Below are 17771 nucleotides of genomic sequence, written 5' to 3' on the forward strand. Positions count from 1 at the left end.
GCTTGGAGGGTTGTGCTTGGGCACTAAAATGCCACTTTTTTGTGTTTATTTGCACTCAGACATTTTTTGTGTTTTTGACTTCTGAGTATGAAATTCTCTGTTTGGTGTGCTTTGAATCATGTGTACGCTTTTCCAATTTAAAATCATAGTTACCTGGAGATCCAGGGGTACTAATATTGGTACAGGAATGAGGACATTGAGAAAATTGGAGTGGCACAAGTATAATAATTTGATGACTATATTATATATAACTCAAGTCATGAGAAATTGAGGGTACAGAGTGATGCAGGGGCATCACAAGATTCAAACTATTTCACACATTATATGCATTATAAATGTTTATTTTTCAGTGTCAATGTAATCAGCGGGATAAAGTCGGGTAGATGTTAGTATTTTTAATAAATGTTTTGTCACAATAATTTACTAGTTTATTTAGTATCTGATGAAAAATCGGACATTTTGGGTCGGTTAAAAGGGGAAGTTAAAAATTAGTTTTTAAGTTTAGTTATCGGGTCTTACAATCTTAAAAAACTACTATGTACAACTGAGAATGAGGAGTGAGTAGAATAGAATGGAGAATGAAAGAGAAATCGATGTAGTCATGTGATACAAAGAATGAATAAAATAACATTTTATATCTGCATTTGATTTTCTCTTTGGCAGTTCGGATTTAAGAATATTAAGCATTGTATTGGGAGCCTCTGTTATTTGCTGTTGGTTCAATGATTCAAGTTTATTAATATTTTCATCAGTGAGATCATGAATTTCTTTGTCAAGTATAATTGGTTATACAATGAGTTATGTTTGATTGTTTGAGATTTGTTTGGAGTTATTAGTGCATAGAGTTTTGATTGGGCTCATTCATCATTTTGCTGCGTTCTCCGCATCAGATTGGTATCAGAGCTTGAAGATCTTGTGTGTGTGGGTAGAGCGCCGAGGGAGGCAGTCCACACCAGGACCTTAAAAAATTGGTTTTGTATGATTTGGACTTGTCTTGAAAAATTTATTTGATGCCCTAGGTAGGGTTGCTGGTTTTACTTCTGGTTTTTGACAGAAAATATGGGTCTTGGTAGAGAGACCATAACTTCTAATTTGTTTATTGGATTTGACTCATCTTGGGATATGTTTGAGAAATAGTAATTTTAGAAAATTACTCCAAAGGATTTTGAAAGAAAATCTCAGATTTGAAATTTATGAGTAATTTATTTGGATATAGAAATCAGCTTATGTGGATGGGATATTGACTTACTCGCCTAAATGTAATGGTTCTCTATTGAAGTCTTTGAGATGTACTTATTTCCTTGAGGGTGTTCCAGCCTATTGTGAAGCCTTTGAGTCGAACTAGGGATCCTTGAAGGTAAATATAGAGGGCTCTGCATCACAGAGATAAGCATAATAAACATTTCAGTGCTAGTGCTCTCTTTCTCTTATCTAACTAAAAAGTCCAGTGCACTTGTATAACTAATGATAGGGAACTCTGCCATACAGAAAAATAGTGTCAGTTTAAAGAGCACTTAAATTTTTTATATTTGAATTTTTCACCTTGACATGCATGGACAATATCTTTTAAATCCTTTATCTGTGGATGCTGGATCTAGAGAACTATGTGCATTTGACTATTAATTTGTGAGAACATATTTTCTTTTAGTGCTATTGTATTTTATTCTTCATTTTGTTGTACTTACTATGTTCTTTTAAATGTTATCCTTTGCACATCAATGATACTACATGCAACATTTTTGATGCTGTAATTTCTTTAACAGCAACATTTGTCTGAATATTGAATATTTGTGCTTGTGATCAGCTCTTTATGATAAATTCTGTGGATGAGCATAATGGCCCTAATTATTATTTTTCATAGATCGACTTATAAGCTTCACGGCTTTTAGATAAAATAATGTAATCAACTATTTTCTTGGGCACATGAATAGATGATTATCAATGATTCTATTGTGAGTTTGGTCATTGCTTGTTGACAAGTGCATTTATAGTTAAAGTATTGTGATTTTTATCCCATTTATTTTGTTTTATGGATCAAAAAATACTTATTGCCTTGCTGATCAGTTTTATCTTCAAATTGTTTTTGGGAAAATGGATACATATGGATATTTGTCCTTGTGCAGTTTTTAAACTTTCATTATTCATCACGTATCTTTTCCTCTATTTAACACAGATGTACCATTCTTTCTTTCATTATTTCTGTATCCAATTTTCCTTTGTGAAAAAACTGTACATTTTCATGATTATGATCTGTAATTGTTAGCATGCTGTTCTATGTTTGATAAGAGTTTTAAAGGTGAAGCACAATGTTGATCAAGTGGGCTGGAATGATTTCTAATAAATGTTAAGAACCAATACACAATCACTAAATCATCAATTATATGTTCTAATACTAAACTCTTTATCGCAGCTCTCAGAAAGAATCTCCTTCAACACTTCTGTGGGTTCTCTTTTTTCTTGCTCAGGTTTGTAATCTTTCGTCTATTTTCTGAATGCAATGTTGGAATGTTATTACAATGAATAGATGTTGCTCACATTTTTTTTATGGCTGGCAGCATTATGACCTTAGAGGGAAGCATGACATAGCTCTTGCAAAAATTGATGATGCTATAGCACATACTCCAACTGTCATTGATCTTTACTTAGTGAAGGTTTGGTTGGATCTTGCTTAAGAATGATGAGTTGCGTTGGCTGCATGAAATTAAATTAACTATTATTCTGTTTATTTTCTTTGCTATCTGTATGACATCATTGCTGTTTAAACATGATTTTTCTAATTGTTTGATTGAAGCAAACCTTTCTGTACAATGAAATTGTTCAATTCAGTGATAAAAAAGTATCTTAGTAGTGTAATTTCTCCAAATCATGAGTAACCAAAATTTTCCCTAGTTTACAATTTTTTATAAAAAATAAGGTAGAGATACCTTTTCACTTTGATTGAGACCCAGCAAACAAGTTACAAATAATCTATAGTCATAACCTAAGTTACCGTTCCCCCTGTTATGCCTCGGATCTTGGTTCCACTACTGCTTGAAATCCCGTCTGGAATCTGAGTGGATCTTGGAAATTCACGGCTTTGGGTTTCCAAAAATGGGCTCTGCATTTTTGCTATTGGATTGTTTATTTTCTAATTAGAGTGCTGGTGTAAGACTCTATTTCCAGCTATTATGTTGTGACTTCATTTTTATGAGATGTAATGACAGCAATCATTTCCACTAGTCACTGGTAATTGCTGAAGGCAAATCTTTCTATTTGGTCAAGTTTTAAATTGTTGGTTAAGGTCAGAAACTTAGTCCTGTAATCTGATTTTGTTAGTGATTATCAAAGGAGTACTTGGTTTACCTCTAGTGTAATGATAACAAACATTTCCACTATACTCATTGGAATTACTGCAGTCAAATCTTTCTTTTTGCTCAAGCTTTAAAGTGTTGGTTGAGGTCAGAAAATTAGTTCTGTAAAGTGATTTTTTATTATTGATTATCTAAGGGGTACTTGATTTACCTCTAGTAATGATTTGTAATTATGTAAGGAATATTTGGTTGAAATTATGGACTTATGATTTCTAGTCTTATGAGTATCACGCTTCTAGCTGCTTTCTATTATTAGTATAATATGTTTGAAGTTTTGAACCAATGATAAGTGTGTTGGTTCCTAAAATCACAGATTGGAAATCCAAGAGCTTTTCAAATTCTCCAATAAGATTACTGAATCAGTTTTGGCCAACGAATGGGAATAATCTCCTAATTTTATTGCCCTGTGCTTTAGGCTTTGCTAAACCTCTGGGTAAACCTTTCTTAGACCCTTGTGATTTGGTTCAAAGCTTTTCTATAGCAAATTTAAATATTGTGAATTCTTAACTTGGAAAAAATCCTTCCACTCCGTCAAAATAAAGTTATATGAAAATCTTTGGTATTTTTACTTGTGAAATGAATATTACTTAAATGAAAGGAATAGTGTTTATGACTTATGGATATGGCACAATATTGAATTTCAAGACCTCAGACATCTACCTACTTTTACAAAATATACTGCAGACCAGTCCCTTATCCATCCTTGGGCAAGTAGAGTCAAACTTCGTCTATACCCTTATATCAACCCTGATAGACAATGCTTATACCATTTACTACTTTATAGACTGAAACGTCAATTGAGAATGCAAACCTTAGTCTAATTGAATTTAATTTCTTTGGGAAAACCAATCAGACAAAATTCATACAGACTATGTTTTGTATGTTATTTCTGATAATCAAAGACTTGTATTGGAATTAACTTCTTCACCGTTAGTACTAATTGATTTTAGAATCAAATATCACAGGGAATAAATTTGAACAAATACTTTGATTTTCAAGATGAATAAAGAAAATGGGTCTCTTGCATTAAATATGAAAAATGAGTACAAATAGCCTACGCTTCATTTACAATATTCGATATACCAATTTAAAAAAAAAAATCTACTCCATCATTTTCTTATTTTCTCATTCTCTCTCTTCTTTATTTACTGCTTAGTGCTTCTTATATTTTCTTCTTGTTCTCTCTTCTTTTCTTATTACTTTAATTATTTATATCTTCTTATTCTGAAGTTGTGCCATTTCAAACGGAAAGCCATAAATTAATTGCATCCCTATCTTCACGACATAGTAAAATTGTATCTTCTTAATTTGGATAGCTTTCTTAACCTTAATTATTTCAACTTTCCTCTTATTGAACCACCCTTTATGTTTGCTGAGTACAATATTTATTTCCACAGCTGTGTATAAATATATAGTTTTAAGTTTAGTTGTCCCAGAAATCGCCGCTGCAAACTATCAAACCTTTTTTCTTTATGAAGGTATCGTGGAGTAATTTTCACAGGTTCTGGCAACATATCCAAGGGTCCATATCTCGTGTTACGGTGTGTCATCTCCAGCGAAATGCGTGACTTCATCAATACTATGATGACATGTCTTACGTTGCTTTCACAGTGTAAAAATAAATGTCTAAACCTACGGTGACATGATGTATACAATTTGTTGAAGTATTTCTTATTTTCCAAAGTTACGAAAGCCAATATTTGACAGGCTCATTTTTTCTTTCCTAATACAAAGACCTTTGCCGTCGACGGTCTTTGCTTTTGATATACATTTCATAGTATAGGAGATCGATTTTCGTGTTTATGGTTTTCTTCCACTTCTGTATTGGCTCCTGGCAACAGGCTTTACATGGCATCTGCAGGTTCAATAATTTCTTTGGAGGGCTCTACGTTGGATGAAAATATCACTGCTTTATACAGTGTTGCTTATTGTTGATACACCACAACAAATATAGTCAACACTGACATATATTTATGAATCCCTTTGTTCAAACAAACCAAGTGACGAAATGGATTTATTCAGGTTTTGTCGCCATCAATATCCCTATCATTTGCTTCATGTTCACCAATTGCTGAAGATACTGCATATTTTCGTATGATTGTGGGTTGTAGTGGACTATCCATACTGATAAATACATTGCTATGTATAACGCTGATAAAAATACCCCATGCTTCTGGTTTCAACACTGGATCTTGGGAATTAATAAACAATGATCTTTCTCCATTTACTAAGGCCCTTCGGATCAATTGCCATACAAATTTCAACATGCTGGCTACTAGGAATGAAAAATTGTGATTTCATACAAGGAATATTTCTTTTCCAACCTCTTGGCCTAAAAACACCATTCTCTTCCATGAAGGAGATGGTTTCTATAGATGAACCACCTGAAGGGCTTCAATAAAATGAAGGCATGTACACACTAAGTTGTTGGTGCCTGAAGATAAACTTGTTGTGCTTTGTTTAAACTCTGTGAAACCTTATTAATGTTCAGATCTGAAAAGTTTGTTTGACTTTTCCCAACATCATCTAATCCAGATCTCTCACTAACAGAATGACCTTCTAGGCTTTAGTCCTAATGACAACAGGATAGTTTGATATTAGAAATGGGTAAAAGAGAAATATTAATGAACTTGCTAATTCATAGAATTAGGGCTCGATCAGTGGCTTTTGTTGGGGACATATGCCCCTTGTGGGCATAATGAGATTCCAGCTTTTTCTGGGGAAGCAGGCCATACATAACCTGATGCAAAGTGAAATTAGGTGGCCCCAATGAACATTGATTCTATTCTCTGTCGGACACCCTATTCTGATTATGTAACACTTTGGATCCTCTAATTATGATGCCATCATTTTTCTGTCCTCCTTTCATCTTCTGATTAAACATCTTGCCTTTGAGTTAGAGATGAATTCCCATATTTGCATTCTCCTTCACACGTGGCTGCGGGATACCTCTTCATTTGAGTGATGTATTTGAAATTTAGTATTTATCTCTCTCTGGAACATAATTACTTAGAAACTTTGATTTTTTATTGCATCTTTTGTCATCTGAAAGAGTTTTAAAGTCAACTTCAGACTCAGCCTCAAGAGAACTTTTACAATGATTTCCATTCTCATTATTGCATTTTTCAATATTCTTCTTTGTTTCATTTACACCTTTATCCTCAAGGCCTCCTTGTATTTATTTTTTTGGAAATGAATGCCTATTAACTTTTAACTTTAAGGTAGGCTTCACTTCAAATATTTAGATTTGATAGATCTCCTACTTTTCCTTTTAATCATCTTTTTATATTCTGGACATGGTGAATGGGAATGTATCTGAAAGTCATCTTGGGGATTATTTTGACAAAATTTCTTATCCAGCTCTTGGTATTCTATTTCATTGTTTCCTTCATGAGAGCTCTTATCTGGATCATCAGGCGTTCCATTACACAAGATATCAGCAAATTGTATGCCTTTACTAAGTTCATCCTTTTGAGACTCATCATCTGCTTGATTGACAAGACTGACATCTTCATTAATATTATCTACTGAAACCTCTTCCTATTCATATACCTTATGCAGTTCTATTCGATCCTCACTATTTGATTCCTGGGAATTATCATCTCCTTCATCTAGTACCTCCTGAATATGCACCGACCTATCAACTCCTTAATTGTGGTGAACTGAGAAAAAATTTATACTCATTTTTATAGTCACTAATAAATGTTGTCGCACAAGACTCATTATGGACAGATTCCTCCTTAAGACTGTCCAAAAACTTCTCCATTCAAATCTAAAACACCATTACGTTTTTCTCTCACTTAGGTATATTTTTCTTTGTCTTCATTATCTTCTAATATCTTAAAAGGAAGCTTCAAACCTGGGTCATATGGTGAGAATCCCAACTCATGTTTTTAGAAATTCCTCACGTGGAGGCATAATATTTGATGGTATCTCATGATAAATGCTTGTCATCCAAATGAACAAATGTGGCGTAGATTCACCTTCAATTCTCTCCAAACTGAAAAATGCATCAAGTAGAGACATGTTAGGATCTTCTTCTATGCTGCAGCTTTGGTTTTCATCTTGTTCATAACACATGTTATCTTCCTCCCTTGTATCATGAAATTCATATAAGAAACATTGTTCAATTTTTTTCCAAGCCAAGATATCTTGTGTAGGTAATGATTCATATGCCTGTCTAACATTGTCCTTTAATGTCTTGACAAATAGCTTCATAACATGATCTTCTGCGCAAATCTCATAATCTTCTATGCATGTATAAAACACATTCAAGTGTTGAATTGCTAATTCTTCCCATTCTTCATGGAACTTTGGGGTACAAGTTGTGGAATCTTTTGGAACAACTTGTTATGTTTACATCAAATCTTCTGAGATCCGACAACTCAATGCCATCTGGAATAAAATGTTTACTTTTGAATGACTGATACATTTGCAATAAAACTATCTACCATTTCCTTCCGAGTCTTCTTCCTCAGCAGAGTTAGCAACTGAAATCTTATTGAATAGAGTGGCCACCTCCTTCGAGCTTTCGAGTCTTCTCTCTTCGGAGAGTTACCAACAAAAATCTTATCGAATAGAGTTGCCACCTCCTTCGAGGAATGTATTGATTTGTTGATCTTCCGAGTTCTCGTTTCCAACAGAGTACGCTTCCAAAACAAATTGATACAACTATTTTTTGATTCTGATATTTGAAATTCGAAATTCTGGTAACTTCACAATATATATTGTGAGCAACTCTCCCCAGTAGAGTCACTAATCTATTGGTTCTCGAAATCATAGACTGGAAATCAAAGAGCTTTGCCAATTCCGCAATAGGATTACTCAACCAGGTTTGGCCAACGAACGGGAATAGCCTCTTGATTTAATTCCCCTGCGCTTTACGCTTCACTAAAGCTAGGCGGGTAAACTTTCCTTAAACCCTTATGACTTGGTTCAAAGCTTTTCTATAGAAAATTTAAATCTTGTAAATTATTAAGTTGGCAAAAATCCTTAAACTATCAAAATGAAGTTATATGAATGCTTTGGTATTTTTACTTGTGAAATGAATATTACTTAAATGAAAGGAACAATGTTTATGATTTATGGATATTGCAGAATATTGAACTTCAAGACCTAAGACATCAACCCACTTTTACAAAATATACTGCAAACCAATTCCTTATCCATCCTCGAGAAAATAGAGTCAAACTTTCTCCAGACCCTTATATATAACCCTAAGAGACAATACTTATACCATCTACTACTTTATAGACTGAAACTTCAATTGGCAATACAAACCTTAGACTAATTGAATTTAATTTCGTTGGGAAAACCAACTAAACAAAATTCACGCAGACTACGTTCCGTATGTAAATTCTGATAATCAGAGACTTGTACTAGAACTAACTTCTTCACCGTGGGTAGTAATTGATTTTAAAATCAAATATCACAGGGGAATAATTTGAACAAAATACCTTAAACTTCGACTTTGAAGATGAATAAAGAAAACAAGGCTCTTACATTAAATATGAAAAATGAGTACAAATAGTCTATATGCTTCATTTACAATATTCGATATACCAAAACTTTAAAAAAAATCTATTCCATCATGTTCTTATTTTCTCTTTCTGTCTCTCCTTTATTTACTGTTTACTGCTTTTTATATTTTTCTTAATGTTCTCTCCTATTTTATTATTATTTTCATTATTTATATCTTCTTATTCTAAAGTTGTGCCTTTTCAAATGAAAAGTCATAAATTAATTGCACCCCTATCTTCATAACATAATTGAATTGTATCTACTTAATTTAGATAGCTTTCTTAACCATAATTATTTCAACTTTCCTCTTATCAAACCACCCTTTACATTTACCGAGTACGATATTTACTTCCACAATTGTCCTAGAAATTGCCACAACTATCAAACTTTTTTCTTCATGAAGGTAGCATGGAGCAATTTTCACATGTTTCGACAACATATTCATTGTTAAAAGTATAATTACGATCATCATATGGTTTGACTACGCAGATCGCATAGGCTTCATCTTTCATGTAATACCGTTTGAAGGCTTATTAACGCATTGCACCTTGTATAGGCATGATCGATGATTTATTGTGATGAGTATATGTTAGCATTAACCTTAACTAAATTAGTTATGTTTGTTTGCTAAACTATATCTCCTTCTAGTCGCCGATTATGAGAGAGCATTGTGGGCCAACCTAGATAGGGTCATATCCCTTTAAGGGGCATACCCTTTGGTTATGGTATATGAGTAAGGTGTGGTTGTTGTTAATGAGCACACAACAGAATAACAAGCCTGCTCCTTTAAGCAAGTCTGCCACAAATCGCATACTTGCTGAGACAAACATATTTCAGAATAATAATTAATATTGACATCTCATTTCAAGGTCAAATAGAAGGAAGATCAAAACAACAACCATATAGAAAGGCATTATCTTAGATTTGATTACTTAGACTTTGCAAAAACTTTACATGGTATTAGAGCTCCGGTAGTCGAACCTAGGCTCTGCAAATTAAATAATCAGACTTGGTATATCTAGCATCATTCTCCTATCTTCAATAGCATACATAATCAGACCCGAGGACAAGTTTGATGGGAAAGAATACTTCGATGTTTGGAAATTCAGAATCATGATGATTCTTGAAGAAAATGATGTGAAATAGTTTGTTGATAAAGCATCCAAGCTACCTGATACTAAACCTAATAAAACTATCTTGAGTAAAGGAAGCAGGAAAGCCATGCAGATCATATTAGACGAAGTAAAAAATGAAATAATACCCTTAAAGAAACATCAAACACCATTTAATATGATGAATGCATTATTGAATGCATATGAGGTTAACAATGCAACTAGAGAACTTGCACTAGAAAGGAAATTACATCATATATATATATATATATATATATATATATATATATATATATATATATATATATATATATATATATATATATATATATATATATATAAGGGAGAATTGATGAATTCTTACTTCTTAAGGGTTGCTAGTCTAAGAGATGAACTTGCAAGTATAGAAACCATAATTGATGAGAATTAACATTGATGGCTATAGATGGATTACCCGATTCATGGGAAACATTCACACAAGGAGTAAGTGCTAAAGACAATTTTCTTGACTTCAGTAGACCTAACAGAGATTGTCTTCAGGAAGAATCCTTAAAACTTAAGAAATGGGGAAAGTTGAAAACTGAAGACGAAGAACTTCATGTTCTCAACACAAATTCCTATAATGGTAAGAAGAAGCACTTCAAGAACAAGAAGGGTAATCACAAGAATAACAAACCTAAGAAAGATCTGTCGAAAATAAAATGCTTCAAATGCGAAAAGTTTGGACACTACAAATCTAATTGCCTTGAGAATCCTAAACAAGAAGTAAATTGTACAAACATTACTAGGAAAGAAGATAACTATGATCTTGAGAATTGTGTATTGTATTCGACACTATCAAATGAAGTCTCAAGTAAGGCATGGGTGATTGATAGTGGATCATCTTGACATATTACAGGATACAAAGAAGCACTAGACTCTATATCAGAAAAAGTTAATGGCAAAGTCACCATTAGTGATAATTCATTACATTCCGTCAAAGGAATTGGAAACTGCAGCTTGAAACTAGAATCACTTCATCTCAAAGGAGTACTCTATGTACCAAGAATAAAAAGGAATTGAATCTCAGTTACAACAATTTCAGTTACAACACTTGAAGATGATGGACATAATGTTGCATTCATGGACGGTAAAGTAATGACCTAGGCTAAGAACTCTTCATTTAAGAAAGCAAAATTGATTGGTCAATGAAAGGGGTACTTGTATGAATTAAATTCAGAACCCAGTCAACCTATTCAAGCCTTAATTCATGAAGTTGCTGATATAAACGAAATAGGACACAAAAGGTTAGGACATCTAAATTTTAAAACCTTACCAACTATGGAGAAGATGGTTACTAGTTTACCTAAACTAAATAAAGATCACTCAAGGATATACAAAAGATACGCTTTGGGTAAGAACACCAAAAGTCCATTTCATGATAGCACTAGAAAAAATAACAATGTTTTGGAATTAATTCGCTAAGATTTATGTGGACCTATGTCTGTTCCTTCTCTTGGAGGATTCTGGTACTATATACTTTTTATAGATGACTTCTCTAGAAAACCTTGGATTTACTTCGTAAAATGTAAAAAATCAGATGAAATCCTTAAGAGATTTGAAGAATTTAAAGCCTTAACTGAAAACTTATTAGGACATAAAATTAAAACTCTTAGGACTGATAATGGAGGGGAATATCCTTCAGATTTGTTTAAAGAGTTTTGTAAAGAAACATGAGTTAAGAGGGAGTATACCATTCCTTTTAACCCACAACAAAATGGAGTAGCAGAAAGGAAGAATAGGACAATTATAGAAGTTGCAAGACCTATGATATTTGATCAAAATCTAGAATATTATCTTTGGGCAGAAGCCTCTTGTATTGCTGTTTATATTCAAAACAAAAGTCCTCACTCCTACCTTAGAGATAAAACTCTTGAAGAAGTCTTTACTAAGGTTAAACCTAATATAAGTCATCTTTGGATTTTTGGGTGCCTAGTATATATACATGTTCCAAAAGAAAAGAGAATTAAGTTAGAACCCTCTCGGAGGAAAGGTATTTTTGTAGGGTATAGTGAAACATCTAAAGCATATAAGATTTTCATACTTGGTTAGAAAAATATTGAACTTAGTAGGGATGTAATTTTTGAAGAAGATTTAGCATTCAAAAGAGCCCTAAGTTTTTCCAAAATCCCTCTCCCTTACCAAGTTTTGAAGAAAATACTGAATCTAAGTCTCAGAGGGAGAACATTGAAGAAATTGAAGATGAAATTCAAAATCTTAATCTTGAAGAAACTCAAAAATCTAAGAAAAGACCACTTTGGGCCATTAAGACCATTTTGTTGCACCATCTGGAACCTTCAAAGAAAGCAAAAGACCCAAAAGATTTTCTAGCTATGCAACAAACACGAATGATTTATCTAAATCAGAACCAACCAATGTTTCAGATGCTATTAAATATACAACTTGGAAGGATGCCATGATGGAAGAATACCAATCCATTATGAAGATTGATGTTTGGGAAATTGTTCCCAAACCTAAAGGAAAATCTGTTGTTTCTTCCAAGTGGATATTTAAAATCAAGCATGCTGTTGATGGTAGCATTGAAAAATATAAAGCCAAATTCGCAGCAAGGGGATTCTCTTAGAAAGAGGGGATTGATTATGAAGAAACTTTTGCTCCTATTGCCAGATACACCTCTGTAAGAGCAATCCTCGCTATTACAGCATTGAAGGGATGGAAAGTACATCAGATGGATGTAAAAACAACATTTCTGAATGGAAAGATTACATAAGAGGTATATTTGGTGCAAGCAGAAGGATTTGAAACTCATAAGCTTAAAATTCTTGTTTGCAGGCTCAAGAAAGCTCTCTATTGGCTTAAACAGGCCCCAAGGGCATGGTATGAAAGAATTGACAAGTATCTTACAAGCTTTGGGTTCTCCAAGAATGAAGCTGATCCAAATCTATATTATAAAAGGGATAAATACAATGTTACCCTAGCACTGGGGTACGTCGGAATGAGTTTCCGGGAGTAGGGGAAAATGGGCCTCATTTTCGAGATCGGGACGATGGGGGGACAGCCAGGGGACGGTGGCAAGGGGAGGACGGGGCAGGGAGGGCTGTTGTATAGTATACATTTAGAACTTGAAATGATGTTTCAGTTGAACATACCAAATTAAAATACTTGAACATAGCCAAATTGCAACATGAACTAGAACCATTGAACATTCAACATAGTAACATATTACATACACAATAGTAACATTCAAAAAACAAAAGTCAAATAGAAATCCAAGTCCCCATATTAGCAGCAACATGGTTGTGGAATGGGTGGGGACATCTCGGGGACGGGTACTCTGAGGTTTGGTAGGGGGGTGCAAGTCCCCGTGTAACACTGGATAAATATGATATGCTAATTTTGATATTGTATGTTGATGATTTACTAATAACAAATGATGATCATCTCATAGATCAATGCAAGAAACATCTAATCAGAGAATTTGAGATGAAAGATTTAGGACTCCTTCATTACTTCCTAGGACTAGAAGTATTATAGAATTATGACAGCATCATACTCAATCAAGGAAAGTATACATTAGACATCTTGAAAAGATTTGAAATGTGGAACTACAGGCCTATGTGTTCTCCTATGGAGACTAACTTACATAAACTTAAGGAAGCAACATCAGAATCACCTTCAATAGATTCTACTATTTGCAGACAGATGATTGGGTTCCTTATGTTCTTGGTGAATACAAGACCTGATATTTGCTATGCTATTAATGCATTAAGTCAGTTTATGTGTGAGCCAAAGGAGATTCACCTAGAGTCAAACACATCATGAGATACCTACAAGGCACCCTTAACCTTGGGTTCAAGTATGAGAAAGTTGAATTAGATCTACACAGATACACAGACTCGGATTGGCCTGGAAGTGTTAGTGATAGGAAAAACACTTTAGGATGCTATTTCAATTTAGACTCAACAATGATATCATGGATATGCAGAAAGCAGTCTTCAATACCACAAAGTTCCACAGAAGCCGAATACATTGCAGCAACGATGGACTCTCAAGAAGTAGTTTGGCTTAGAAAGTGACTTGTGGGATTATTTGATCAAGCCATGAATCCTATGATTATTCATTGTGATAATCAGAGTTCAATCAAGCTTTCTGTGAATCTAGTTTTTCATGACAGATCCAAACATATCGAAATTCCTTACCATTATGTAAGAGATATTTTAGATAGGAATACTGTAAAATTATAATACATTTGCATCGCAGATCACACAATAGATATTCTGACCAAACCTCTCTCTCTCTCTCTCTCTCTCGTGAAGATAAATCACTTTAGGAAAATACTTGGTATGGTTGAATGTAATTCATTTGTATTCTTTAAATTATTAATAAAATAATTTTACTGTCAGGCTATTGACTGTTATGGGCTCCACCATTTGTATTCATTATTTTAGAGGTGACGATCTTTGAGATAACAAACACTTGTATGGAAGACATTATGAGAGATGACGATCTCTTAGATAATGTGCTAAACAGTAGAGATCTACTGTCAGATTTAGATGAGTTCAAGATCACATTGTGATGTAGACATTATTTATGTCTATGAGTTACAATTTGGGTAAAGGAAGAATTTTATTCTCCAGAGTTTATCCCGTGTTTAGAATGCCAATACCTACGAGTCACATCTTGGATAAATGAAGAATTTAATTATTCTCCAGATGTTATCCTATATATTGTATTCATTGCAATACTGTTATCACTAGTATTAGTGATATGTCATATCACAGATATAGTAATATGACAATCTATCATGTGTTCAATGATACCACATGCTAAGAAGATTCAAATATATATAGAGTATCATTCTATACTTGTTTATCTTAATTGATGATGCTAGATATGTTATCTCTCAGTATGATTATCAAGTTAAGAGGGAGTGTTAAAAGTATAACTACAATCATCATACTGGTCTGACTGTGCAGATCGCATAGACTTCATCTTTCATGTAATAACGTTTGAAGGCTTATTAACATATTGCACCTTGTCTAGGCATGATTGGCAATTTATTGTGATGAGTATATGTTAGCATTAACCTTAACTAAATTTAGTTATGTTTGTTTGTTAAGCTATATCTCCTTCTAGTCACCGATTATGAGAAAGCATTGTGGGCCAACCTAGATAGGGTCATGTCCATTTAAGGGGGATGCCCTTTGGTTATGCTATATGAGTAAGGTGTGGTTGTAGTTAAAGAGCACACAAGAGAATATCAAGTCTGCTCCTTTAAGCAACTCTGCCACAAATCAAATACTTGCCGAGACAAATATATTTCAGAATAATAATTAATATTGACAATCTCATTTCAAGGTCAGATAGAGGGAAGATCGGAATAGAAACCATACAGAAAGGCATTATCTCAGATCTGAATACTTAGAATTTGCAGAAACTTTACATTCATGGGTCCATATCTCGTGTTGCGGTGTGTCATCTCCAGCGATATGCGTGACTTCATCAGTACTATGATGACATATATCTTATGTTTCTTTGACAGCGTCCAAGTAAATATTGAAACCTATGGTGACATGATGTATACAATTTGTTGAAGTATTCCTTATTCCTTAAAGTGACGGCACCCAATATTTTAGCAGGCTCATTTTTTGTTGATTAATACAAAGATCTTTGTCGTCGACAATCTCTGCTTTTGATACACATTTCAGAGTATACAGTTTAATGTTTATCGTTTTCTTCCAGTTCTGTATTGGCTCCTGGTAACAGGCTTGACATGGCATCTGCAGGTTTTTTAATTTCTACAGAATGCTCTATATTGGATGAAAATATCACTGCTTTATACGGTGTTCCTTATTGTTGATACGCCACAGCAAATATAATCAACACTGACATATATTTATGAATCCGTCTGTTAAAACAAGCTAAGTAACAAAATGGATTTATTCAGGTTTTGACATCATCAATATCATCCTATCATTTGTTTCATATTTGCTGAAGATACTGCATATTTTCATAAGATTGTGCATTTAGTGGACTGTACATACTGATAAATATAGTGCTATGTATACTGCTTATCAAAATACCACATGCTTCTGGTTTCAACGCTGGATCCTGCTAATCAATAAACTAGGATCTCTTTCCATTTGCTGAAGGTCGTCGGGATCAATTACCATACAAATTTCAACATGCTGTCTACTAGGAATGAAAAACTGTGATTTCACACAAGTAATATTTCCTTTCCAATCTCTTGGCCTGAAAACACCATTCTCTTCCATGAAGGATATTGTTTCCATAGATGAACCACCTGAAGGAGTACAATAAAATGAGACGTGTACACACTCAGCTGTCGGTGCTTGAAGATAAACTTGTTGTGCTTGGTTGAAACTCTGTGAAACCTCATTAATGGTCAGGTCTGAAAAGTTGTTTGACTTTTCCGAGCATCATCCAAATTAGATCTCCCACTAGCAGAATGACCTTCCAGGTTTTAGCCCTAATGACAACATGCTAATTTGATATTAAAAATGGGTAAAAAGAGAAATATTAATGGATTTCCTAATTCATAGAATTTGGGCTCCAACAAAGTGAACAATGTATGAATCTATGAGCATGCATACATACATACATGCATATATACATATATATACCAGCAGTACTGGAACACACCCAAAAATGTTTTTTGCTGAATCTTGGAATCAGAACCAGGATCATCTATTTGGATGATAACTTATGATTAGATTTTATTAGTTAGATAATATATATATTGGAAATGTAGATGCAAGTGTTAAGTTTGTAGTTACAGTCAGTCTGATATGACCATGAGTTTCATTATTGATGATAATATAAATATTCCTTTATATATATTACATATATAATATATAATATATATATTACATATATTATATTATATTAATTATATATATAATAATAATAATAATGTATATGTTATAGATATGGTTAGTTTTATTATTTTATACTAACCAATAATGTTTAAACCTTGGAGACATGTCTTTTCAAAGACATGTCTCCTTCTCTCATACTTATATGAGATCCAAATCTGCATTTGAAACATATCTATAACAATGGCAATAATATTACAATTGCAGACACGATCCATGTTACTTAACATGGTATTAGAGCTAACTACAAATGTATTGATGTAATGTCCCCTTTGGTTGCCAACATCAGTATTTCAGGGATTAGCCTAATATTGGATCCTCATAGGCTAATGAGGATGGTTAGAGGGTCTTCCGAGGATTGGTTCATCTCCAACATTCAGCAATTTATGGATTTGGCCTTCGTTCGATGTCATTTGGACTCCATTTGCCATACTTACTATGTATAGTAAGTCAGGGGTAATTGAGATGAACCCTTTCTATTTTTGGAAAGTGTATTTGGTCACATGGGGAATTATGAGGAGAGATTCCTATTCCAGACGGCATGGCAATCAGACAAGTATTTCAAGAGATATTAAAGTTTAAGTGACTTAAGTGATTTATTTAAATTTTTAATGTTATAAAGTTATAAAGTCACTTAAGTGACTAAAAGATGAGATTGGCTTTTAATCCCACATTGCCTAGTTGTTTGTGTCTTCCCTCATATCGAGGTTATAAAAGTGTAGAGCTACATTGGGATTAAAACAACGAAGATATATATGATATTTCTCCAAATTCTAATGGTTGCTTAAAAGTGATTGGATTTTTGCCTAAGGACGAAACCCTTTACGGAAGGACGGTGAGACTAGACGCAAAATCTAGCATCTCACCTTATACTACAAAATCAAGCTTCTAAG

General features: G+C 33.6%; 1 protein-coding gene across 1 annotated transcript in view; it reads left to right on the forward strand.

Moving 5' to 3' along the window:
• The window catches only part of EMB2753 (tetratricopeptide repeat (TPR)-containing protein), a 154829-nt gene that overhangs the window by 76315 nt on the left and 60743 nt on the right, over nt 1-17771 (forward strand). The window contains exons 13-14 of the mRNA XM_089804127.1: nt 2411-2465; nt 2556-2651. Coding sequence (XP_089660253.1) covers nt 2411-2465; nt 2556-2651 — 151 coding nt within the window. The remainder of the gene's footprint in view (nt 1-2410; nt 2466-2555; nt 2652-17771) is intronic.

This window comes from Cupressus sempervirens, chromosome 10, assembly GCF_028749045.1.
Source record: "Cupressus sempervirens isolate cs-2001-9-10 chromosome 10, ASM2874904v1, whole genome shotgun sequence".
Taxonomy (NCBI): Eukaryota; Viridiplantae; Streptophyta; class Pinopsida; order Cupressales; family Cupressaceae; genus Cupressus; species Cupressus sempervirens.